At 38.8% G+C, this 26,046-nt stretch overlaps 1 protein-coding gene across 5 annotated transcripts in view; it reads left to right on the top strand.

Annotated features, from left to right (window-relative positions):
- The window catches only part of LOC126088129 (alpha-N-acetylglucosaminidase), a 377,251-nt gene that overhangs the window by 249,939 nt on the left and 101,266 nt on the right, over window positions 1-26,046 (top strand). For 4 of the 5 annotated variants that reach the window (XM_049906245.1, XM_049906242.1, XM_049906246.1 and 1 more), the window contains one exon: window positions 15,760-15,846. The exons of the other annotated variant lie outside the window; for it this stretch is intronic. In XM_049906245.1, the coding sequence (XP_049762202.1) occupies window positions 15,760-15,846 (87 nt within the window). The remainder of the gene's footprint in view (window positions 1-15,759; window positions 15,847-26,046) is intronic. 5 annotated transcript variants of the gene reach the window in all.

The raw sequence follows: 26,046 nt of genomic DNA, 5'->3' as shown, positions 1-26,046 counted from the left end.
TAACAGACGAAATGCAGTATCTCAATGGAAAATCTAGAGAAAGTGTTAGTTATTTACTGTGACTGTAATTATAGATGTGGAAAATAATATAATGTGGATTTTCATTGATCTATTTATCTTTCTAGACAATAAAATGTCAGACTTTGGACAATAAAATGTCAGATTTTGGTGACGTGTTTTCTGATTTTTATAACCATTTTTGTAAGTGATTGAACCTATTTTAGGTACCTAATTTAAGATTTTTAGAACCTAAGAGTCACAGGTCTAATGATCAGATAAAAGAAATTATGCAGATAATTAAGATAGACGACAATTTAATAGTCATGGGGGACTGGAATTTGATAGGAGGAGAAGGAAAAATAGGTGAATTTGGACTCGGGGAAATGAACGAATGAGGAAAACACATGGTAGAATTTTGCAAAGAGATTAATTTAATCATCGTTAACACTTGGTTTAAGAATCGTGATAGAAGGTTGTGTATGTGGAAGGGACCTGGAGACACTGGCATGTTTCAGATCTATTATATAATGGTAAGATAGAGATTTCAGGACCAGATTTTAAATTGTAAGACAATTTCCAAGGGCGTATGTGGACTTGGACCACAATTTATTGGTAATCAACTGTAGATTAAAACTGAAGAGATTACAAGAAAGTAGGGAATTAAGGAGATGGGACCTGGATAAACTGAAATAACCAGAGGGAGCATTAGGGAATGATTGACGAGAACAGGGGAAAGGAATACAGTAGAAGAAGAATGGGTAGCTTTGAGAGATGAAATAGAAGGCAGCAGAGGATCAAGTAGGTAAAAAGACGAGGGCTAGTAGAAATCCTTGGGTAACACAAGAGATATTAATTTAATTGATGAAAGGATAAAATACAAAGATGCAGTAGATGAAGCAGTCAAAAGGGAATACAAATGCCTAAAAAGTGAGATTAACAGAAAGTGCAAAATGGCTAAGCAGGGGTGGTTAGAGGATAAATGAAATGATGTAGAAGCACATATCACTAAGGGGAAGTTAGATACTGCCCACAAGAAAATTAGAGAGACCTTTGAAAAAGAGAACCACCTGTATGAATATCAAGAGCTCAAATGGAAAACTAGGCTTAAGCAAAGAAGGGAAATCTGAAACGTGAAAGGTGGAAGGAGTTTACACAGGGTCTATACACAGGAGTGGTACATGAGGACAGTATTATAGAAATGGAAGAGAACATAGATGAAGATGAGATGGGAGATGGAATACTGCGTGAAAAATTTGACAGTGCGCTGAGAGACCTAAATCGAAACAAGGCTCTGGGTGTTGGCAACATTCTGTTAGAACTACTGACAGCCTTGGGAGAGCCAGCCATGACAAAACTCTTCTATCTTGTGAGCAAGATGTATGAAACAGGCCAAATACACTCTGACTCCAAGAAGAATATAATTCCAATTCCAAACAAAGTAGGTGCAGACTGGTGTGAATATTACCGAACTATCAGTTTAATAAGACATGGTTGCAAAATACTAACACGAATTCTTTACAGAAGACTGGAAAACTGGTAGAAGCTGATCTTGGGGAAGATCAGTTTGTATTCAGGAGAAATGTTGGAACACACCAGCCAATACTGACACTATGACTTCTGTTAGAAGCTAGATTGAAGAAAGACAAAACTGTATTGCATTTGTAGACTTACAATTAGAGAAAGCTTTTGAAAATGTTGAGTGGAATACTTTCTTTGAAATTTTGAAGGTGGAAGGGATAAAATACGGAGAGCGAAAGACTATTTACAACTTGTACAGAAACCAGATGGCAGTTATAAGGTTCAAGGGCCATGAGAAGGAAGCAGTTGTTCAGAAAGGAGTGAGACAGGGTTGTAGCCTATCCCCAGTGTTGTTCAATCAGTAGAGTGAGCAAGCAGTAAATAATAATAATAATAATAATAATAATAATAATAATGGAATAGGAGTTAAAATCCAGGGAGAAGAGATAAAAAGCTTGAGTTTGTTTGTTTGACATTGTAATTCTGTCATAGACAGCAAAGTAATTGGAAGAGGAACTGAACGGAATGGATAGTGTCTTGAAAGGACAATATAAGATGAACATCAACAAAAGCTAAACAAAAATAATGGAATGTACTTGAATTAAATCAGGTGATGTGGAGGGAAATAGATTAGGAAATGAGACACTTAAAGCAGTAGGTGAGTTTTGCTATTTGGGGAGCAAAATAACTGATGATGGTTGAAGTAGAGAGGATATAAAATGTAGACTGGCTATGGCAAGGAAAGGATTTCTGAAGAAGAGGAATTTGTCAACATCAAATGTAGATTTAGGTGTAAGGAAGTCTTTTCTGAAAGTATTTGTATGGAGTGTAGCCATGTATGGAAGTGAAACGTGGATGATAAACAGCTTAGACAAGAAGAAGCTTTTGAAATGTGGTGCTATAGAAGAATTCTGGAGATTAGATGGGTAGATCATGTAAGTAATGAGAAATACTGAATAGAAATGGGGAGACAAGAAATTTGTGGCACAGCTTGACCAAAAGAAGGGATCAGTTGATGGGACGTGTTCTGAGATATCATGGGATCACCAGTTAAGTATAGGAGGGAAGTATGGTGGGTAAAAATCATAGAGGAGACCAAGTGATGAATACAGTAAGCACATTCAGAAGGATGTAGGTTGCAGTAGTTATTCAAAGAATAAGAGGCTTGCACAGTATAGAGTGGCATGGAGAGCTGCATCAAACCAGTCTTCGGACTGAAGACAACATCCTCAACCAAAACTATTTCTTTGGTAATGTCACTTGCAGACAAATACCTGGCACTGCTACAGGCATTCAAATTCCACTGTCCTACACCAAATTGTTTATGAACCATCTTTAAATATTCTTTCCAGCCAGTTAGACTCCTGAATACCTTGCCTGGTTAAGATTCACTGAAAATTTCCTTGTTATCTGGACCTCAGGTGAATACACTGTATTCTCATTTCTCCAGAACGTCAACATTGTTCCCCATGCACATCACCTTGTCCTTCTCAGCTCCCCTTTTTCTCTCATGTGTGCTATTCAATGCATCTGCTACTTGGTGACAGTTGCATTATGCCTAGATATGTAGTTCATTCCTTCCACTATGAAATTTTATTGATTAATTTTAAAGACAATTCAAGGAGAAGCAGTTAATTAGGGAAAGATTCAAAAGTAATGTCTGAATCTGTATGGCATGCCACCAGTCAAAATCTAAAATATATTTGTGAACTATATTGGAACCTTTTGACTTTGTTATTTTAAAATGAAAACAAAACGAGGATCTTCAGGAAGTTCCTTGTGATGAAATGATGCAGAATAATGAAGGTTAATTTATTCCAGCAAGTTGCAATTTCCGGAGGCAGACAGCTGTTCCTCATTGGCATCAACTTCAAATGTTTGCTTTTGAGAGGGCTACTGTGACTCATCAGTACTTTTGCATATGGTGGGCACTTCTGTGCACAATCACTGCAAATCAATAACACTCTGCTGGCCACATGTTTTCAGGAGGGTCTCTATGACTCCTACTCTCAATCCCTTGCCACATACCAGTAGCTTATCTCCATTTGAAGAAATGTCCCCTTTTTTCATCTAACACTTCTTATTGCAATTCTGTCGCTTGTAGCAGAGGTTCTGCACTATCACAGTGACTGACATAATGTGGTGTATAAAGGTGATGCAATCAAGATGTTGTCTCACCATGTCATCAATAAAAAGAAAGTTTTTGAGACAATGTTGATCACAGTGACTGAGATAAGGTGGTGTATAAAGGTGATGCGTCATCAGTAAATAGAAGATTTTGGAGACAATGTTCAGGCCTCAAAGGGAGGGGGAGAGAGAGAGAGAGAGAGAGAGAGAGAGAGATGGATTGGGGTGAGGGGGGGGGGGGGGGTGTCATTACAGCATGTTTATGGGCTGTTATTCAAGACTTTACATATTGTGTTAAGAAATTCTGACGAAAGAAACAAAGGCTGCTAACTTCTGAACTTATTTTCCTTTACTAATTAACATTACAAAAGACATGTTTCATCACTACAAGAAAAAGGTAAATGAAAATATCGAAAGTACAATCCACCAAAACAGGAAGGCGAACTTATGTGCAGAGGAAAGATAATTGCAGCAGTGGTTACTCAGAAGAATAATTCTCGTATCAATACTTGATAAGCTACACTGTCCAATCTATTTAATGTGACAACCTGTCAAAAACCTGAATATGCACCTTTCGGTGTGCGGGATCCTGCGAGATGTGCATTTAGGGAGTCAATGAGGGTCTGGAAAGTACTGACAGGGATCTGAAGCTATGCCATCTCCGATGCCGTGACAGCTGTATTAATGTTTCTCGGTTGAGGATCCACGTTTGTTGGCCAGGCGAGTACAGTAAAGTCATCCTGGTGCTCTCCAAACCATGCATGTACTCTGTGAACTGTGCGACATGTTGCATTGTCCTACTTGTAAATGTCATCATGCCAAGGAAAAACAACATGCATGTGGGAGTGGACATCATCCCCAAGGATAGATGCATACTTTCGTTTATTTATTGTACCTTACAGAATGGCATGATCACCCAGTGAATACCACAAAAGCATTCCCCAGACTATAACACTCCCTCCTCTGGCTTGGATCCTTTCAGTGATCTTTGCCAGGTATTTGCTCTCAGACGTTTCATGCTGATGGAGCATAAAATGTGATTCATCTGAAAAGGCCACCTGTTACCACTCAGTGGACATCCTGTTGCGGTACTGGTGTGCCAATTCCAGCCCTCGACACTGATGAACAGCAGTCAGCACGGATGCATGAACCAGGTGCCTGCTGAGTACAATGTGCAGCGACATTCAACGAGTGGTCATCGAGGAACCACTGTTGGTAGCACCTTTGTTCATCTGGGTGGTCAGTTGACTAATAGTTGCACATCTATTCTTCTGTACACATCTCCACAGCCATCATTCACCCCTGTCATCTATGACTTGTGGTGCACCACAGTTGCCTGGTGCTGTTTTGTGGATTGCACCATTCTGTCATGCGCAGTACGCTTTAACTACAGCAACATGCAAAGAGTTTACAACCCTAGTTGTTTTGGCCCAAAAAGCAATGATCGTGCTCTTTTGGATGTCATATAAATCACTCTGTTTCTGCATTACGACGACGATGACTGCATTGTTTTCCCCATTCTCTTGACAAGCTTTTTATACCCTCCACTACTAGTGCTGCCACCTGCCATCCCTGAGTGTTACTGCACATTGTGTTGAACATAGGTGGTGGTGACATTAATGTGACCAGACCATGTATATGTAAATTTTTCTCATTGTTCATATTTTTATAACAAAGTTAATTTCCTCTTTGCGTTCCTTACTGACATCCCAGTGGAATTTCAAGCCATAATTACAGATTTTGCCTAAATATTTGTAGGACCTATTCTTGTGTATGAAATAGGAATTTGCAGAGGAAATGGTCTATTTTTAAATCATCTTGTAACTATGAGATGAGATATTGAAGGTCTCAAAAAAATTCACCCATCATGGTGGTATAAATTCATTTCTGCAAATAAGTTGCAATTAATGTATTCATTTTAGTGTTAAGACTTACAGATATCTCAGGGTCACAAATGCTACAGGTAAGAGTAGGTTTTAAAACATAAGTGTTTCAAAAATTATCATTGAGCAGCAATTATGCCAACTGAAAATGATTTTTTACTTAAAATTAATTTCAGAGATATCACAGAAGATTTTATTGTGAAATAATTAGTGGAAGAAATTGTTTAAGACAGTGATTCAGTAAAGTATTCCTTTATTTTGATAATGTAGTTATTTTGTTAGTAAAATTTATTTGCTTAAATATTTAGATATCAAAATTAGTAATAGACCATGAGAACAAAAATTTATTTTGATTGGGATGAGGGAGAATGAGAGAAAGTGGAGGGGGAGTGGAGATTGTTCTAGATTACCTGTTCACTAACTGAAAGACTTATAACTTCCTTAATTTTTTGACCATTGATGAGAATAATGTATCTTCACAATTCATGTTGATTAAAACACACACTACAAATGGCAGAAACCCATGGATACAAACTGAATTTATGATTTACATAATTTGCTCATTCATCATCATCATCATCATCGTCATCATCATCATCATCATCTACACTCCTGGAAATGGAAAAAAGAACACATTGACACCGGTGTGTCAGACCCACCATACTTGCTCCGGACACTGCGAGAGGGCTGTACAAGCAGTGATCACACGCACGGCACAGCGGACACACCGGGAACCGCGGTGTTGGCCGTCGAATGGCGCTAGCTGCGCAGCATTTGTGCACCGCCGCCGTCAGTGTCAGCCAGTTTGCCGTGGCATACGGAGCTCCATCGCAGTCTTTAACACTGGTAGCATGCCGCGACAGCGTGGACGTGAACCGTATGTGCAGTTGACGGACTTTGAGCGAGGGCGTATAGTGGGCATGCGGGAGGCCGGGTGGATGTACCGCCGAATTGCTCAACACGTGGGGCGTGAGGTCTCCACAGTACATCGATGTTGTCGCCAGTGGTCGGCGGAAGGTGCACGTGCCCGTCGACCTGGGACCGGACCGCAGCGACGCACGGATGCACGCCAAGACCGTAGGATCCTACGCAGTGCCGTAGGGGACCGCACCGCCACTTCCCAGCAAATTAGGGACACTGTTGCTCCTGGGGTATCGGCGAGGACCATTCGCAACTGTCTCCATGAAGCTGGGCTACGGTCCCGCACACCGTTAGGCCGTCTTCCGCTCACGCCCCAACATCGTGCAGCCCGCCTCCAGTGGTGTCGCGACAGGCGTGAATGGAGGGACGAATGGAGACGTGTCGTCTTCAGCGATGAGAGTCGCTTCTGCCTTGGTGCGTGTTTGGCGCCGTGCAGGTGAGCGCCACAATCAGGACTGCATACGACCGAGGCACACAGGGCCAACACCCGGCATCATGGTGTGGGGAGCGATCTCCTACACTGGCCGTACACCACTGGTGATCGTCGAGGGGACACTGAATAGTGCACGGTACATCCAAACAGTCATCGAACCCATCGTTCTACCATTCCTAGACCGGCAAGGGAACTTGCTGTTCCAACAGGACAATGCACGTCCGCATGTATCCCGTGCCACCCAACGTGCTCTAGAAGGTGTAAGTCAACTACCCTGGCCAGCAAGATCTCCGGATCTGTCCCCCATTGAGCATGTTTGGGACTGGATGAAGCGTCGTCTCACGCGGTCTGCATGTCCAGCACGAACGCTGGTCCAACTGAGGCGCCAGGTGGAAATGGCATGGCAAGCCGTTCCACAGGACTACATCCAGCATCTCTATGATCGTCTCCATGGGAGAATAGCAGCCTGCATTGCTGCGAAAGGTGGATATACACTGTACTAGTGCCGACATTGTGCATGCTCTGTTGCCTGTGTCTATGTGCCTGTGGTTCTGTCAGTGTGATCATGTGATGTATCTGACCCCAGGAATGTGTCAATAAAGTTTCCCCTTCCTGGGACAATGAATTCACGGTGTTCTTATTTCAATTTCCAGGAGTGTATATGACATCCTCTGATGGATGAAGCCTCCTCCAGAGTTCTCCATAAGTTACAGCATTAAGCCATTCGCATCTATGCTGCCCTTTATCTACCCAGTTTCCATTATCAACAGGAACTGTGGAGAACAGGATGAGAAAGTGGGTAGTGTATTTGATATATGAGGCTAGGCTGCAAGCTATAGGTTGTAGTTCTGGTCTACAGAACCACAGATCATTTCATCGGAGGTGCAGGAACCAGCTATAGTGTGACATACTGAGTGATTATTATTTACTTATCTTGGTAAGCATGGAGAAAGTGAGTGTTCAGTGATTGGTAGGAATGAGAAGGGCAGCATTCCAAAGAGAGTTATGGGAAGGGCAGAGGGTATTGAGAAGCAATAGGAAGTTGTGCACGACTTCTGAATTGGGTTGGGTTGAGTGCAGCAGGTACATGTGCCAGACAGATGGCTGATGCCCTTGGCCATGTAATCACTGACTTTTGCAAATGGTTGTGGCTTTTTGAGGTGGTGATGCCCTTGTCTGTGGGGAGGATGATAAGGGCAGTATCAGTTTTGAAATGGTGAATGAGGTTCCCTGTTTGGCCATAAATTGGACTAATTGTGGAGGGCCATGGAGAAGGAAGTTGAGGCAAGATTGGAAATTAAAATATCGTAGGATGTTATTAGGGCATGTTAGATGGGAGTGTTGGAATTACAAGGTTCAATGGAGGTACAAACTGAAGAAGGCTGAAGTTGACATTAGTTTTGTGCTGATATTGGTCTGTTGAGCATGTGTCAAATAAATATATAACACTTGAAATTCCTGGATGGATAGTTGGTAAAATAAATGTAAGGCCACCACTCACATATAGCTGACTGACGTGTGGTGCATAGAAACATGCAACAGAAAGAGTATTTTACTAACTTTTGAGCTCTTGCTCTTCCTTTGTTAGATGTATCCTCTTTTTCTCTACTAGGGAAAGAGCAAGAGCTTGAAAGCCAGTAATATACTGTTTCTGTTGTGTGTTCCAGTGCGTCACACATTTTACAAAGAAGCGTTCCCATCGTAGAAAAGCAACAGTCCAGCATGACTGAATTTTGGTGTGAGGATAAAGGTGTGATCTTTGGTGAGAGCCTTTGAGGTTATGTTGATTACTGTGTTAGATGTCTGTCTGTGGCATGTTTGCTGTTGGGAGGGATGTGGCTGCAGTAGCAAGTTAGCAAGGCACTGCTTAGCAGCTGCAAGAGGTTGTCAGTGAGGCTTTATGAATTGTTTTGTAGGTGTGGTGGATAGTTCAGTTGAATTTCAAGGTGGAAGTATGAGATTAATAGGGTTGACAGTCTGCTGAGGTGGCAGTGTGCATGTTCGTGAAGTTTTTTGAGGGCAAGGACTGTGATATAGGAGATGTGTTGCTGACAATTGGAATTGTGGAGAAGAAGTGTGTTGTGAATTGGTAAAAAAAAAAGTTCATGAAAACCTGTACTATAAAATTATTATTTTGCTTTTTAGGTTTAGGTTGATAAGTGTTAAAGACTGATGGAACTTGAACAGATAGATTCCACTTTGAAAGGTTATGATCATGATCCAGACTTCTACCCATATGAACGACCATTGCCAAACAACATCTGTCCATCAGTGGTGTAGTATGTTGCTCCTGCATTTATCTGAGTGTGGTTTCTGTGGTCCTGTACTGATATCATACTTCCTCACTTTTCTCCCCCACACCTCCCCTCTTGCAGTTCTCATTCCTCTTATTTCCTGTTCGCTGGCCGGGGTGGCCAAGTGGTTAAAGGCGCTACAGTCTGGAACCGTGCGACCGCTACGGTCGCAGGTTCGAATCCTGTCTCGGGCATGGATGTGTGTGAGGTTAGTTAGGTTTAAGTAGTTCTAAGTTCTAGGGGACTGATGATCTCAGCAGTTAATTCCCATAGTGCTCAGAGCCATTTGAACCATTTTTTATTTCCTGTTCAGTCCACTGCACCATCCAAAATAAACATTCAACTAATTCCAGCTTCTATACTAGAGAAATATGTGTGTGTGTGTGTGTGTGTGTGTGTGTGTGTGAGAGAGAGAGAGAGAGAGAGAGAGAGAGAGAGAGAGAGAGAGATTGTTTTAACTCATTCCATTGCTTATATTTTGTATTCCATCCAGAATTTTCTGTTCTCTGACAGTTAATTAGTTGCATTTAGTGCCTGTTTTTCTGAGGTAACAATAGCCTCTTCATAATTAGACATGTTGTATTAGTTCTTGAGTTACCAATTCCTCCCAAGTTCAGTTTTACCCTCATTACATGACATGGGTTTCATATTTGGTAGGATTTCAATTCGAGTAATTGTGAGTTAATGATCATTCCTATCATCCCATTTCAGTCATTGCACCTCCCCACTCCATTTTCAGGGCGTACCAAGGGCACGATGAGATAGACCCCTGTCAAGTGCGCAGGCATGGATGGGGTGCAAAACCTGACCCTCCTCCCCCTCCCCACTCCCCTCCCCCCCAAAGAAAGAAGGGGAAGCCTTTCCATAAAGGCACAGTGTTGTCACAGTGACATTTCGTCTGAGCATCATCATAAAGAAATGACTATTATGGAACATGGGTCACATGGGATATTTATCAGCATGGTATACAGTCACTGTGAAGAAACTTCTAAGGAAACAGAGACTACTGCATAACAGGTGTAAAACAAAGCATGGGACTATAGACAGAGAGATGGTGAATGAAACGCATTTGGCTGTCATGAGGGCAATGCGTGCCATCAACTACTACCATAGCAGAATATTGTCAAATGATGTTAACCAAAACCCAAAGAAATTCTGGTCATATGCAAAAGGCTGTTACTGGCACCAAAGATCGTGTCCAGTCCATATTAAGACAGGAACTGTAATTGAGGTTAGCAAAGCAAAAGCTGAAATACTTAACTCTGTTTTCAAATGTTGCTTTACAAAGGAAAACCCAGGAGTATTGTCCAGTTTAGTCCTTATACAACTGAAAAGATGAGAGAAATCAGTATTTACTGTCAGTGTTGTTGAGAAACCGCTGAAATAATTAAAATTGAACAAAGCTCCAGGGTCCCGTAGAACCCCTATCAGCTCTATTGCATTTGTGACTGAGTTAGCCCATCTCCTAACTATACTCAATTGTAGAGTCCTTGAACGAGAAACATGCCTTGTAGTCGGAAGGAAGCACACGTGACACCCATGTACAAGAAGGGTAGCAGAAGTGATCCACAAAATTACTGTCCGATACCCTTGACATTGATTTGTTGTAGAATATTACAACATAATTCTGAGCTCAAACTTATCAGGTTTCTCGAACAGAATGACATCCTCAAAGCCAACCAGCATGGATTCTGAAAACTGTGATCATATGATGCCCGACTCACACTTTTCTCATATGACATACTGAAAGCTTTGGATCAAGGCAGTCAGGTTGATGCAGTATCTCTTGATTTCAAAAAAGCATTTGACTCAGAGCTACACCTATGCTTATTGTCAGAAGTACGATCATATGGTGTATCAAGTAAAATCTGTGGCTGGATTGAGGACTTTTTGGTAGGGAGTATGAAACATGTTATCTTTGATGGAGAGTCATTGTCAGATGTAGAAATAAATTTAGGTGTGCCCCAGGAAAGTGTGTTGGGACCCTTGCTGTTCATGTTGTATATTAATGGCTTTGCAGACAATATTAATAGTAACCTCAGACTCTTTGCAGATGTTTCAGTTGTCTATAATGAAGTACTGTCTGAAAGAATCTTCATAAATATTCAGTCAAATCTTGATAAGATTTCAAAGGGGTGTGAAGACTGCCAACTTGCTATAAATGTTCAGAAATGTAAAATTGTGCACTTCACAAAATGAAGAAGCCATTGTATCCTGTGACTATAATATCAGTGAGTCACTATTGGAATCAGCCAACTCATACAAATACCTGGGTGTAATACCTTGTAAGGATATGAAATGAAATGATGCCATAGGCTCAGTTGTGGTAAAGCAGCTGGTACACTTCAGTATATAGGTGGAATACTGGGAAAGCACAATCAGTCTACATACAAGATTGCTTACATATCACCTGTGCGGCTGGTTCTGGAATATTGCTCAGATGTGTGAGACTCATACCATAGGACTAACAGGGGATATTTAGGGCATGCAGAGAAGGGCAGCACGAATGGTAACAGGTTTGTTTGATCCATCCGTGAGTTTCACAAGGATACTGAAGGAACTGAACTGGAAGACTATTGAATATAAACATAAAGTATCTCAAGAAAGTCTATTAACAAAGTTTCAAGAACTGGCTGTTATTGATGACTAGGAATATACTAAAAACCCCTACATGTCATTCACATAGGGATTATGAGGATAAAATTTGAATAATTACTGTACACTCAGAGGCATTCAAACTGTCATTCTTCTTGTACTCCATATGTGAATGGAACAGGAAGAAATGTTAATTACTGGTACAATGGGATTGCATTGCACTTCACAGTAGTTTGCAGAGTATAGATGAGATGTAGAAATATCAATATAACTGATCTAGTTAACAAAATAGCGGCTTTCAAATTGCAGTTGAAACAGCTGAGAGGAGCACTGATGCAGCTTCTCATTTTGATATTTTAATGGATATTCCCCTCCATTTTCAAAGTATGGGTTACAAGATGCTTATCCAAACATCAAAATGGCTTTGAGGATATTTATGATAGTTCCAGTGACAGCAGCTTCAGAAAACTGAAAGTGACAAAACAGGTGCTTGAGGTCAAGTAAAGGTGAAGCAGACTCAAATTCAGCTATCCTGTTGATAGAATACCACATGGCTCTTAAATTTTTCAATGACGTAATCAATGGCTTTGCTTTGCTCAAAGCAAGGAAATGAAAAGTAAAATTACAGTAAAACATAATTCTTGAAAAGGAATGTCTTTTCAACAATCAATTACAGTTAATAATTTATAAACTATTAATAATTTATGAGGAGTGAATAAAATATGTTCTCTACTATACATCATACTAAAAGATATAAAAACGAAAACAATGAATTATTGATAAAATTATTTAATTGGATAGATAAAAAATCTACTCACCAAGCAGAGGCAAAACACACACACATAAAAGACTGTTCTGATTGGCAAGCTTTTGGAGCCAGTGGCTCCTTCTTCGGGCGGAAGGGTTGAAGGGGAATGAAGAAGGATGAAGGGAAAGGACTGGAGAGGTGTAGGAAAAGAGGTAGATTTTGGGAAAGTCACCCAGAACCGTTGGTCGGGGGAAACTTACCATACAGGATGAGAAGGAAAGACTGATTGCTGGGGACTGCATCCTTCTCATGGGTGACTTTCCCAAAATGTACCCCTTTTCCTAGACCTCTCCAGTCCTTTTCCTTCACCCTTCTTCCTTCCCCTTCAACACTTTTGCCAGAAGAAGGAGCCAATAGCTTTGAAAGCTTGCCAATCACAACAGTCTTTAGTGTATGTGTTTGTGTGTTCTTCCGCCACTTGGTGAGTAGATTTTTTATCTATCCAATCAAATAATACTAAAAGATATGTATGTTAGATACCTTAAACAATAAGACATGGATTTTGTTTTACTTCTTAAAAAGTTACACAATTTGTTATTTATTTACTTCAAAGATACATTTAATTTGTTGTACTCAGTACTTTTTTACCTCTGTAATGTATTTAAGAAGTATTATACAGGGTGTCTCTCAAAAGGTACCTGGGAGGGGCCCATGGGTTGCACAGCATGGCCCTGGCTGCTGCCACCACACCCGCCGGGCGCCACTGGTAGTCGGCTGCTCGTGTGCTTCCACTGAATTAACCATAAACAGTGTTGCCATTTGATTAACTTAAACTTACCTTTATTTGCAGTAGGTGCTCAAAATGATGTCCCTCTGTGCTAATAGCAGCTTGACATTTCGTGAACACATTACCAAACACTTGACGAATTTTGGCTGCCGAAATCAGGGAAATGACTGGGTGAACCCTATCATCCATCTCTTTGAGTGGTGGGGATTGGTTGCATACACCTTGTCTTTTAACATTTCCCAAAGATTATCAAAAACATTCTGTATTGCTGACAGAGAAGTGTTGGTGATGTGTGATCTTGCATTGTCCTGCATAAAATAACCACACATCTTTCTGTTAGGTGTTGGTTCTTTAAAAAAAGGAAAAATAAAAATAATAAAAAAAAGATACAGTATATTGTTCACATACCTGTCAGAACACATTATTTTATAGAAAAAGATTTGTCCAGTAATTCGTCCTGCACTAATTGCATGCTGTACTCCTGTTTTCATGTCGTGTAGAGGTTGTTGATGTAATTCATCAGGATTTCAGAGCTCCAATGTCAATTGTTCTGAGAATTTACATGCCCTCATGATGCAGCCATGCTTTATCAGGAAAAAAAAAAAGTGTATCAGGATCAGCTTCCCCATCATACATGGACTGTAACAGCCAGTTGCGATAACGGATGTCAAGCATTGGTATCTGAGCTCTTCCTTTGATACACTACCATTATTTTGTATGGTTTCAATTTCAATTTGTGCACAGCTCTTGAGAAGATTCTCTTGACCCATCAGTCTGAAGTGCCAAACAGTGCAGAGATTTTCTCGGTCTTCTTTCCAATACCTCCCCTATCTTGTGTAATTTATATTCAGTTAAAACTCTAGGTTCTCTATGCCTTCCTTTGTGTATCACAGATCCACTCTCTTGAAATTTCTTGATAACTTACGTATCATTGAATCATTGGAAACGTGCACACCAGGAAATTTTCATATGAATTCCAGCTAACATTCCACATAAGATTCTGTTTTTGCATAGTCCAGCACAAGACACACTCATTGATCCTTCATGTATGCTATACTGAGTGGAAACTCGATAGGAAACTCAAAACAAAACACCAGAACACTCAGCTGCACAGTATACAACACATGCATATGGTGTTCCTGTCTTGAGGACTGGGCCCAGTGACATACGTGCAGCGAAAGCCCCGGATTTGGCACAGTTGCAGTAATGATGTCTAGCAATAATAATTGAAGAGACAAAAAAAAAATATCGAAATAAAACACCAGAAACAAAAGTGCAATCAGTCTCATAGTGTAGGGGGCATGCACAAAGTATTGGTGTCTGAGAACTATGCATAGTGACAACCGGCAGATGCAGCAGCAACAGCCGGCAAATGCGCCTGTGACCTGTGGACCCCTCCCAGGTGTCTTTTGTGAGACACCCTGTGTTATTAAATATGTGTTAAGAATTATAACATTTCCTAAATCTCTGTTGAAAAAAATAGTGGAAAGGTAGATTCTTCCAAGGAGACTGGGGAGAGGGGGGGGGGGGGGGAGGTTGGGCTGGTGCACTTTCAGCGGGTTAGCCAAGCATGCAGAATCAGCTCAGTATGACTCCGCACATTTCTGTCCAGAATTTTCTGCTCTCAGACAGTTAATTAGTCACATTTAGTGCCTGTTTTTTCCAAGGTAACAATAGTATCTTTACAATGTAATGTGTGTTAATTCTTTTCCTGTGCTAGTGAGCCAGGGGTGCTAATATTTCTTGTCTATTCAAACCACAACACAATCAGTCTGTGTGCGTCCTCTCACACAACTCCTTTTACATATTCATTGTTTTGCTAAATCAAATTACTAAAGTAGTCTTTCATTCAGTGTGCTGTGACCACCTATTAGGGCATCACTGTAGAATGTTTTATGTTTTATTTTTCTGCTATTTATTTGCTTTTTCTGTTTTACATTGCTTATGCATTTCTAGAAAGTGGAAATTACAGCCATTGCTCTTTTTTTAGGACATACAGTACTTGCTAAAGAATTTTGGTGGAAATCCTGCAAATTCATGTCCTTACTGTTTTATTCTGTTGATTTTATAGATGATTTATGGTATCTGCAATATTTGGTCTGTTGTCAGTACACAGAAGTGTGCCTACAGCTATTTTTATTTCACTTTACTGGGTCTTGATAACATAAGGTTCATCATATTCCATGCTATTTATTTCCTTCAATTAACTTTGATAAAGAAGAATTTTAATACAATAAAAATATGATACCATCTGTAAATGGAGTGACCAAAACCACAGAATTTATGTTTAAGATATGATGCTGCTCAAATATGTAAATTTTTAATATAATACTTTCATTCCATCTCTCTTTTTGTGATCACAACTGTTTCAGAACTTCATTTCGTTATTGTATGTTGTAATTGATACACTATACTTATACATACATTGCTCTTCTTACTTCACAATGCATCAGGGATCGGTGTATAACTGCACAACAGATTACTCTATGCGTGGACAAAGCATCATCTCCGTCTCACCATCATTTTTCTTGAGTGAGCCTGTAAGTAAAGTCTGTATTTGAAGTTATTTAATTATGCAAAATAGGCAGTAATTTGTTCATATAAATTGTTGACTTTTCTGCTGAAGTTTGTAGCACTTTGAAGAATTTGAGTACAAAATTTCATAGATCATCAATGAGCATTATATTTGAAATGTACTGTTGGAATTTTAATAGAAAGTAGAACTTTTCTTTTCTGTCTCTGTGTAAAGATAGAAGATCTATATTTTATTATGAAAAATATGCAGAAGAACTTTAAAAAAATTGTCCAAATTCTAGGAAGAAGAGTAAAATGACATATTGTTATAGAATGGAGTTAAATACGTATGAAATACATGCAGGCTTATGACAGTTTGATCAGGTCCATCTCTTTTTAAGTATTTTTATTTCTGGATGCCTGAAAAAACCATAACTTTCTGACCAAAGCAAGCAAGCAGGCAAGTTGAAAATATGTCGAATGCTGTACTGAAACTGTGATCAGTTTGAACAGTGCTTGTGTGTGTGTGTGTGTGTGTGTGTGTGTGGGGGGGGGGGGGGGGGGGGGACTAAAAGTGTTAGGAGAAACGGTTGACTGCAGCATTGAAGCAAGTATCTCTTAAAAGCAATTTTGATGTTAATAAATGACTCAGTAAGAAGGTGGCCAAAAATCATGATTTGGTTATTTCGTAAAGGTCTGCATCAGCAGTCAAAATAAAATTCATTCAGCTGTGTAATTGTGCTAAGCCAAATGATGAAGGGGAATGTGTCTTAGCCACCAGATAGATAGATATAGGCAGAGAAAGAGAGAGAGAGAGAGCTGCTGTATTTCTTCAAGTAATTTAATCCACGGCTGAGGTGCTCAGTCACCATTATTATGCTGAAACAAGTGATCACCATTTGAAACAACCTCATTAACTATTATTTCTCTTGTTAGGGCAGTAATTGTGAAATAAAGCTGGTTTTAGCAGGAGAACCAAGATAACCTTCCTAAGATATGTGATTGTGTCAACTCTTAATTTAACTAAGTCCCCTCTGTGAACATCTGAGTGTGTGCTGTCTTATAAAATGTCATCCAGGTGCTGAAATCATTGAATCAAATTAAACTGATCAAATGTCATGTCACTTTCTTCTCCCATTGGCACTATAAATCTTTGATTTGAAAATCCATCGCCAAATGGCATTGTGTAGATTACAGTGCTTTCCATTCCATGCGTAATGTATTTACCACTTATATTGACATAGAGAATCTTCAGGTTTATTTTTTACTTTACTTACTATTTTATTAATGAAATTAACGTTCTCACTTTGGAAACTTCTCAATTGAGCTTCTAGGTGATCTGATACGGCCTATAACTAATGTATACAACATCTCCAACTGAGGTTCCAAATGCCCCGATTCAGCTCCTTTTAAGGTCTTCACTATTTCTCATTCTTGACCAGCTTTATGCATTGGGAATTTTCTTAAAGAGTGGCTGTGCCATGTCGTATCCTGCCTGCGATGTAACCTATGGGGAAGAAAACTCTCCACCAAACCAGTACAAGTCTCTTATTTTATTTGTGGTATAATTTTCAGCAACTGCAGTATTATTTTTTCAGGATAAATTTGAGGCATCAGTTGCAGATAAAGTTTATTATGCTTTACCGGTTTTGACAAAGTAATTTGTTATCTTCAGAATCTTTGTATTAGTTTAGCAGACAACGATATCTTCTTCATAGAAGGATAATGCCATGATATGTCCAGAAATTTACATACTTATTGTATGTGATTATTTTAAACATTAACTGCCAATTTATAATAACTGAATCACATCTTTGTATCTCTTATTGTAAACTGTCAGTCAGTGTATAAAATAAATCACATATAATAATTATGTAAATTTCTGGACATATAATGGCATTATCCTTCTATGAAGAAGGTATTGTTGTCAGCTAAACTAATAATAAGCCTCTGAAAATGACAACTTAATTTATCAAAACTGATGAAGCGTGATAAAATTTATTTGCAACTGATGCCTGAAATTTATTCTGGAAAAAAATACAAAATCTCACCAGAACAAAAAATAAAATAAAAATACTCTCCTTACACTTGCATTCACCCCACTAGAATTTCTTTCAGACATCAAAGTATTGAAAATTTGTAATAAAAACTCCTTACAACCTCTTGTTATGAACAACGTAAATTAATGAGGGCAGCATGTTAGGCAAGAAAGATCTGTGATGTACACAACTTACTGCCACACCTGGTGATTATGATCAACTTCTTTATTCTGTGTTTCACAGCTTGTATGAACTTGTTAAAGATTAAAACTGTGGTTCTTTGGTCTGTGAGAATGTGAAAACAAATTAGCTGTGTCTTGTGGTATTTTGACAAACCTCACAATCTGTGTCATTGTTTCTAAAACAAACCACAGACCTCTGATTTGGAGCTAAGTGTAAAGGCAGAGCCAGAAACTTTGGCTGCTCTCTGGCAACATAGATTATTACTTCCTAAATTTGTTCCATGTGATAGAGGGGTGCGGGTCTCCCTAAATGAATCTGGGCTGTTTTACACACTAGAGAATGGCTGTGCGTGGAATGGGTACACAGCTCACCTAGAATAGAATATCTCCATGCAGTCAGAACAAATAATTCTGCAGAGGGCTTCAGAAGAGGTGAAATACCATGATTTTAGTGATCAGATGGAGAAGCACCTGCAACGAAGAGTCAAAGTTTGAAGCACTATCGAAAAGCTGTGGAGCCCAAATAATACTAAGGATTGAGACTTTGCTATGACTAGAAACTGATAATAGTCAACAAATGTAAGTATGTAGCAAAAATACAAGTTCCATGGTTTGGGAGCTGATGTATTTGTAGTAGCAGACAAGAAATGCAAATGAAGTGAAGTAGGAGTTGAATCTTCATTTGTAATCGCTTAGACGACAAGAATAAGAAACTAATTTGTTGTTGGAACCTTCCTGTCAGCCACCAAATGCTTCTGCAGAAGTAATGATAATTTCTGGGAGATTCTCCGTATGTATGTTTTGAATTCATTTGATAACAACTGAATTAATTATTGAGAAAGTTACAGGTTCACGTTGTTTGTTGAGATAAAATTTCCTATAAACACATATAAAGTTTTTGTTGAAAATTACTGGGAGTAGAGGGTCAGAACCATACACTAAGATTAAAATATACCAGATCTGTGGCAGCAGCCAGATAAGATCTGTATGAGGATGTTGCCACGGACACTGAGATCATTGGTTACAATGCGGTTGTAGCAAAATTGTATACTGAAGTACAAAAGACCAGAAAAATAAGCTGCAGAGGTTTAAATATTCAGTGAATGAATGAGGAGAAAATTATTCATTCCTCAAACACAGATAACTTTGAAGTCAGGATAGCTGTTGGGTACCTGTGAAGTGTTTTTAACACTAGTAAAACATTATTTGACTTAAGATATTTATTCACAATGTTTACAAGTCGCCGTTCTTCCACACCAGCCTGGGCTGTTGCCCATTCAGCTGCAGGTTGGATTCTATCTGACATCCATTGAGTCACCTCAGTGTTTCCATGCCCAGGAGAAGATGTCAGTAACCCTGGCGTTGTGGCGGACTGCTGGTGAGCAATCTCTTCTATTACCCAGCGCGAAGTGGTTCTTGCACTGACTGCTGGAGCATTCTTGGTTTCGCTCCAAATTCTACGATGACCCTTGATGATACATCCGTGATGTACCTGGTATCAGTAGTCATGTGGTCGGTAGGTTTTAGCACCCAAAGGTGTCTGAACGTTGAACAGGAACGTAGATCCCACGAGGCCTTGTTGCTGGCTTCTGCATTGTAGTTTGGTACTGGCAGTGCTCTGCAATGTGGTGTTATCGGAAGATGTCAGCTCCTCCATCAGTAGATGGTTGACAGCGAGCAACTTGAAGTTCATCAGGTGAAGTCCATCATCTTGAGTACATCTTTGGCTAGTCCATAGACTGTGCTGGAGCATTTAGGACGTAGAATCAGCACAGTATTGCAGTCATGGAATCATGTGCTATTATTGTGAATGCCATCAATCACAATGATCAACTCATGACAAGATCTGGAGTATTTAAAAGGAGCTAGCATGAGGCTGTGATGCAAAGCTCTGTTTGTAATTATCAAATGTGTCCTCCTTATTTGCTATATTCTGCAAGAGGCCGTTAACTGCTGTGTCGGTCCCTCAGTATGTGCTCTTATGAAAGAGAGAATGTCTCTTGCAATGTGTCTTATTAGCTAATGAATATGCTTGTCTCCCTTCCTTTGGTTTTCTGTCACAGTCTACTTCCTGCTGCAAGTGCATCTGTACTCTGTGCAGTGCTGTTGGCCTGACCCATTTGTGACATTCTAGCTTGCCTCATGCTTCTGACTCTGTCTCTGGCGTGACTTGAATTTGCCTGTGGTAGTGTGAGAGGGTTTTAATAAAATTTTTAAAGTTTCTGCCCCTTTGTATTCTGTGCTGCAACATCATTAAAGGAACTCGCCATATCCCCATCGAGCAATGATTCAGAAATGGAATCATGTAAACAGTCATAGCATAGACTGTTTTATTGGAATGAGGTGTCCTGCATGTGAGCCCATCACTAGCAGAGGTCATCAAGAGTAAAGTACTGCACTTAGTGAACAATTGTACACTAGACCACCAGTAGTTCACATATACTTATGAAGCATACGGTTATGCACCATTGCAGTGTTGTGTTGACACTGTGCCTTGTTTACAGATTTTTACTTTGATCAATCTGGCTGTTGTCTATAGAGAGTTCTGCTTTCAACTTCACACCTGAATTAGCTCACCTACATATCTGGGCTTGCACCAACTGTGAACATTACAACAATTTTGCTGCACTAAATGGTCACCTACATTTCTGCCAGTGTTAGTGGATACGTGAACTGAACTGAAATTCACATTTGTAGGACTCATTTTTTATGTGTATAGCAAACAATTTGTATTATTATGTTAGATAATAAAGGGCTGGGGTTAAGATTCAAACAAATAGGCAGTCAAGCTCAAGAAAAATAGGTCGTTTTTGTAATGATTGAAGATGGTAGATATCAAGTTGGTGTACTAATAATATTGAGGAACTTTGTAAGAAGCAGTGCCTAAGGCGCCATAAGTACAATCCAAAGCATGAATCCAAAGATACACAGATGTTAATTGAAAATCATGTGGCTACATCAAGAACAATATTTGAAATTTTCTTGTTGTTTCCATGGCAATGGAAATTGGGAATGTCAGCTTTAAATATTTTGCTAGGGAGATGAAAGGCTATTGTTCTACCACTTAGCTGTGTTTATTGTTTTCTATTTATTTGCTATCAGTTTCAAAGCAACTACAGCATCATATTCAGGCTCTTTCGCATTGCAGTAGATGTGATATACCACCACATGTATGTTTTGTTAATATTAATGTTATGGTATATCCTTTATATGTATCTTGTTGAAGAATTTCTATTGCTGAAATGTGTGTTAACTATATGTACAAATTAATTCGCAATGTGAGTGTAAAATGAGTCATTTCACATAATTATGGTCTATCATGTAAAATGGCCCACAGAACCTCCAACTAACTAGCTCATCAATAAGCTTTTAGATGCTGTACTAGAGGATGCCACAGTTTATCACATCAATAACATTGTTAAAGTGCCTGAAGAGGAAGCCATAGTTGCTCCAAAATTGATAACCATGCCGCAGACAAAAATTAAGAGAACAGCCTTTATTCTCCGTAACAAAATGCTTGAAGCCATCAGTAACTGCCACAGTAAATGTTATCACAGGAATGATGTCATATTCCAAGAAATTTTGGTTACGTGTTGCAACTGTCTGTGACCCAAAAATGTGTCCAGAAATGGATGAGACAGAAAATAACATAAAAAATAGCAAAACAAAAGCCAAAATGATAGAATTCTTTCTTTAAAAGTCGCATCATGAAAAATCAAGAAATATTGCCACCATTCAAGTTCCATATGTCAGGAAAGGTAAAAAAAAATGGAAATGTCATGTGGCTAGGGCCTCCCGTCGGGTAGACCGTTCGCCTGGTGCAGGTCTTTCGATTTGACGCCACTTCGGCGACCTGCGCGTGATTGGAAGGAAAGGTGATTGGCATAGAAATCAGTACTGGTGCTTTTAAAAAGCACTGCAAATCACTAAACCTCAACAAGGCTCCAAAACAGTCAGCCTCTATACAGAATTTACCAGTGTGTTAGTTCCATTTTTGATTATGACTCCCCAAGAAAATAGTTAAATATACTCGTAAGAAACCATGTAACAAACCATAGCTTACTAAGGGTATAAAAATGTCTTGTAACCAGAAAAGGGAAATGTATCTGATAGCAAGAAAGAGTAGTGACCCAGAAACTATCAAACAAAAAGTCAGAAGTTGAAAATATTTTTAATAATCATTTTCTAAATGTTGTGGATATAGTAGGATCCACGTGTTCATTAGAAGATGCTAGGCTGTTAATGGAAGAGGCCATACCTATGCAATTTGATACAATTGAAATCTCACCCACTTCTCCTTCTGAAATTAGGAAAATAATAAACTTGCTTAAAAGCAAAAACTCACATGGAATTGATGGCATTTCCAGCAAAATACTAAAAGCTTGTTCTCAACAGATAAGTAAGATTCTCAGCCACCTGTGTAATAGCTCTCTGGAACAGGGCATTTTCTCTGATAGACTGAAATATAGACTGAAATATGCTATTGTTATACCTTTGCATAAAAAAGGGGATAGATCTGATGTCAACAATTACCGTCCAATCTCCCTTCTAACAGCTTTATCCAAAATTTTTGAGAAAGTAATGTATTGAAGAGTAGCTTCACATATCTGTAAAAATGAGGTACTAACAAAATGTCAGTTTAGTTTCCAGGAAGGTTTTTCAACAGAAAATGCTATATATGCTTTCACCAATCAAATTTTGAATGATCTGAATAACCGAACACCACCCATTGGGATTTTTTGTGATCTCTCAAAGGCTTTTGATTGTGTAAATCATGAAATTCTGTTAGACAAGCTCAAGTATTGTGGCATGAGTGGGACAGTGCACAAATGGTTTAATTTATACCTAACTGGAAGAGTGCAGAAAGTTGAAATAAGCAGTTCTCATAATATGCAAAGATCAGCACATTCCTCAAACTGGGAAACTATCAAGAATGGGGCTCCACAAGGGTCGGTCTTGGGTCATTTGTTGTTCTTAATATATATTAATGACTTGCCATTCTGTATTCATGAAGAGGCAAAGTTAGTTCTCTTTGCTGATGATACAAGTATAGTAATCACACCTGACAAACAAGAATTAACTGATGAAATTGTAAATAATGTCTTTCAGAAAATTACTAAGTGGTTTCTTGTAAACGGACTCTCACTGAATTTTGATAAGAAAAAGTACATACAGTTCCGTACAGTAAATGGTATGACGCCATTAATAAATATAGACCTTAATCAGAAGCATATAGCTAAGGTAGAATATTCCAAATTTTTAGGTGTGTCCATTGATGAGAGATTAAATTGGAAGAAACACATTGATGATCTGCTGAAACGTTTGAGTTCAGCTACTTATGCAATAAGGGTCATAGCAAATTTTGGTGATAAACATCTTAGTAAATTAGTTTACTATGCCTGTTTTCACTCATTGCTTGCATATGGCATCATATTTTGGGGTAATTCATCACTGAGGAATAAAGTATTTATTGCACAAAAGCGCGTAATCAGAATAATAGCTGGAGTCCACCCAAGATCATCCTGCAGACATTTATATAAGGATCTAGGGATATTCACAGTAGCTTCTCAGTATATATACTCTCTTATGAAACTTGTTATTAACAACCAAACCCAATTCGAAAGTAATAGCAGTGTGCATAACTACAATACTAGGAGAAAGGATGATCTTCACTATTCAAGATTAAATCTAACTTTGGCACAGAAAGAGGTGAATTACACTGCCACTAAAGTCGTTGGTCACTTACCAAATAGTATCAAAAGTCTGACAGATAACCAACAAGTATTTAAGAAGAAATTAAAAGAATTTCTGAAATACAACTCCTTCTACTCCATAGAGGAATTTTTAGATATAAATTAAGAAAAAAAATTATAAAAAAATAAAAAAAAATAAGTTGTTATATTAACTTAATTATGTTGTTAAATTAACTTAATTGTGTCATGTATTGGAAAATTTGACTCGTTCCACATCATTACGAAATATTGTATTCATGATCCATAGAACTAGTATTAATCTAATTTAATCTAATCTAAGTAGGTCCTTGAACACAGACGTGTTCTAAGTAATTAGAAAAGAGGGCAGGTGAAACCCACCTACAAAAAAGGAAGTGGAATTTATCCAAAGAACTACCATCTTATACCACTCGCATATATGTTTATCAGAATCCTAGGAACATTGTGTCAAGTGAAACATAATGACTTCCTGGAAAATTGGCTTCTGCACGGAAGTCAGCAGTGGTTTAAAACACACTGTGTGTGCAAAAACCAGCTTGTGCTGTTCATGGATGGTATCCTTGGTGCCATGTGTAGAGGTAACCAGTTTGATTTGGTGCTTCTATACTTTCCAGGAATGATTGTGAGCCCCTATATATATTCACTATAGCAATGACAAAAGACAAATGTTTACTAAGTTACAATTAATTACAAAGGAAAGTAGTAACTTTACTTGTCAGCCACATCTTCTTCATACACTTCATGTTGTGTAAGCTGCCGGCAGCAATCCTTTTTTCCCATAACCAGGGTACACTCCTGCTATGTCAGTCAGAAATATTGGGAGAGTATCAGAAGGGTCTTTTTTACATGCAACCTAAGTTGTGGAAATAAAGGTATTGTAAGAGGTAGAATTTGTCCCTGTCTTCTGGACGTCCCTTGTCCCTGACTCCTGGACGTCCCTCTTTTTTTATTGACGACTTAACAGATTTCCACAAGTGTTTGATGTTCTGTCTGTGGACAGATGGATTGTCCATTAACACAGATTCAGCAGAATGATTCACAAATTCGTGTTGAAAGCTTACTTTTTTTTAAGGTGTGTATGACTTAAAGCCATTATCACTTTTGTGCCTGGCAATAAAAAGTGCTTTATCGGAGACCCCCCCCCCAATAAACTTGAACTGTAAAGCACTTGTGGGATTCTCTTTCAATGCTGTCAAATACCCACAAATATGTTCACCTTCATTTTTCAGTGGTCATCCTCTTTGGTATTTTCCAGTAGCTATATGTGAGTCACCTATTTCAACAACCTTGTTTTGGCTAGTGATTGAACCACTCTCATTTGTGACTAAAACGTAGTAGACTTTTCTGAAGAAACCACAGTAGTCACACATGGTGTTTGTGGACAGTTGTGTTTCAGAAGCTGTCATTTGTAGTATATAGTCTCTTATCCAACATAAGCCTAAAATGATGCTTTTCTTGATGGATAACTTGGAACTGTCAAATGATGTGTTCTTTATTATAGACGTTCTTTTGTGACACTGGATGCAGTACAGTTGGAAAGGAAAATCAGCATCCACAGCTTTCTAGCAAAGTTTGATAGAGTGGAGTCCATGACATTCTACACAATTCCTGCTATCATCATTTGGAAGCTATCTGAATACCCAACAAAATTTCAAACCACTTTACACATTATGTAATGGAGGATTTAGATTTTGCCATGTGAGTGTATCGGCACCCAAAACTGCCATGATTTCTCTCATTGCTATTCACAATAAACTGTGTTTCCCCAGCAACATGCTAAACGTTTACCTTAATTTATGCCTCTAGAGTTGTGTGGTTGACATAGAGTTGCATGTTCAATATATATCGTTAGGTACAGATGCGTTCAGTGGGCAATCATTTGTGGAAATTATCTTCAAAACAAGCTTTGATTTATTGCTAAATTGCCTGTTTGTAAAGAAAATTTATTCCTGTCAGATATCTGACCAAGTTTATGACGATTGAAAATTTAATGGTGGGCAGGTTGCAACACTGGATGGAGAGTCATCCACAAACAATAAATTAATACCTAGTGTTCCCCAATGAAGTTTAATAGATTTGTTTCTGTTAATGTAATACATTAATATCTTTGCATCTGGTGTTTATCTGTGAGGAAATTATATTCAATAAAAGTTATTGTTATTTCCACTCAGTTCTCAATGAAATATTAGTCTAATCCAAGGACTGACAACTCATTTTTATTGTAGAGAAAAAATGTCAAGGACTTAATGGAACTTATAAGCTTGATAACCTTC

The sequence above is a fragment of the Schistocerca cancellata genome, chromosome 6 (genome assembly GCF_023864275.1).
Source record: "Schistocerca cancellata isolate TAMUIC-IGC-003103 chromosome 6, iqSchCanc2.1, whole genome shotgun sequence".
Lineage (NCBI taxonomy): Eukaryota > Metazoa > Arthropoda > Insecta > Orthoptera > Acrididae > Schistocerca > Schistocerca cancellata.
The sequence above is the reverse complement of the archived record's forward strand: the minus strand, read 5'-3'. Positions and strand labels throughout refer to the sequence as shown.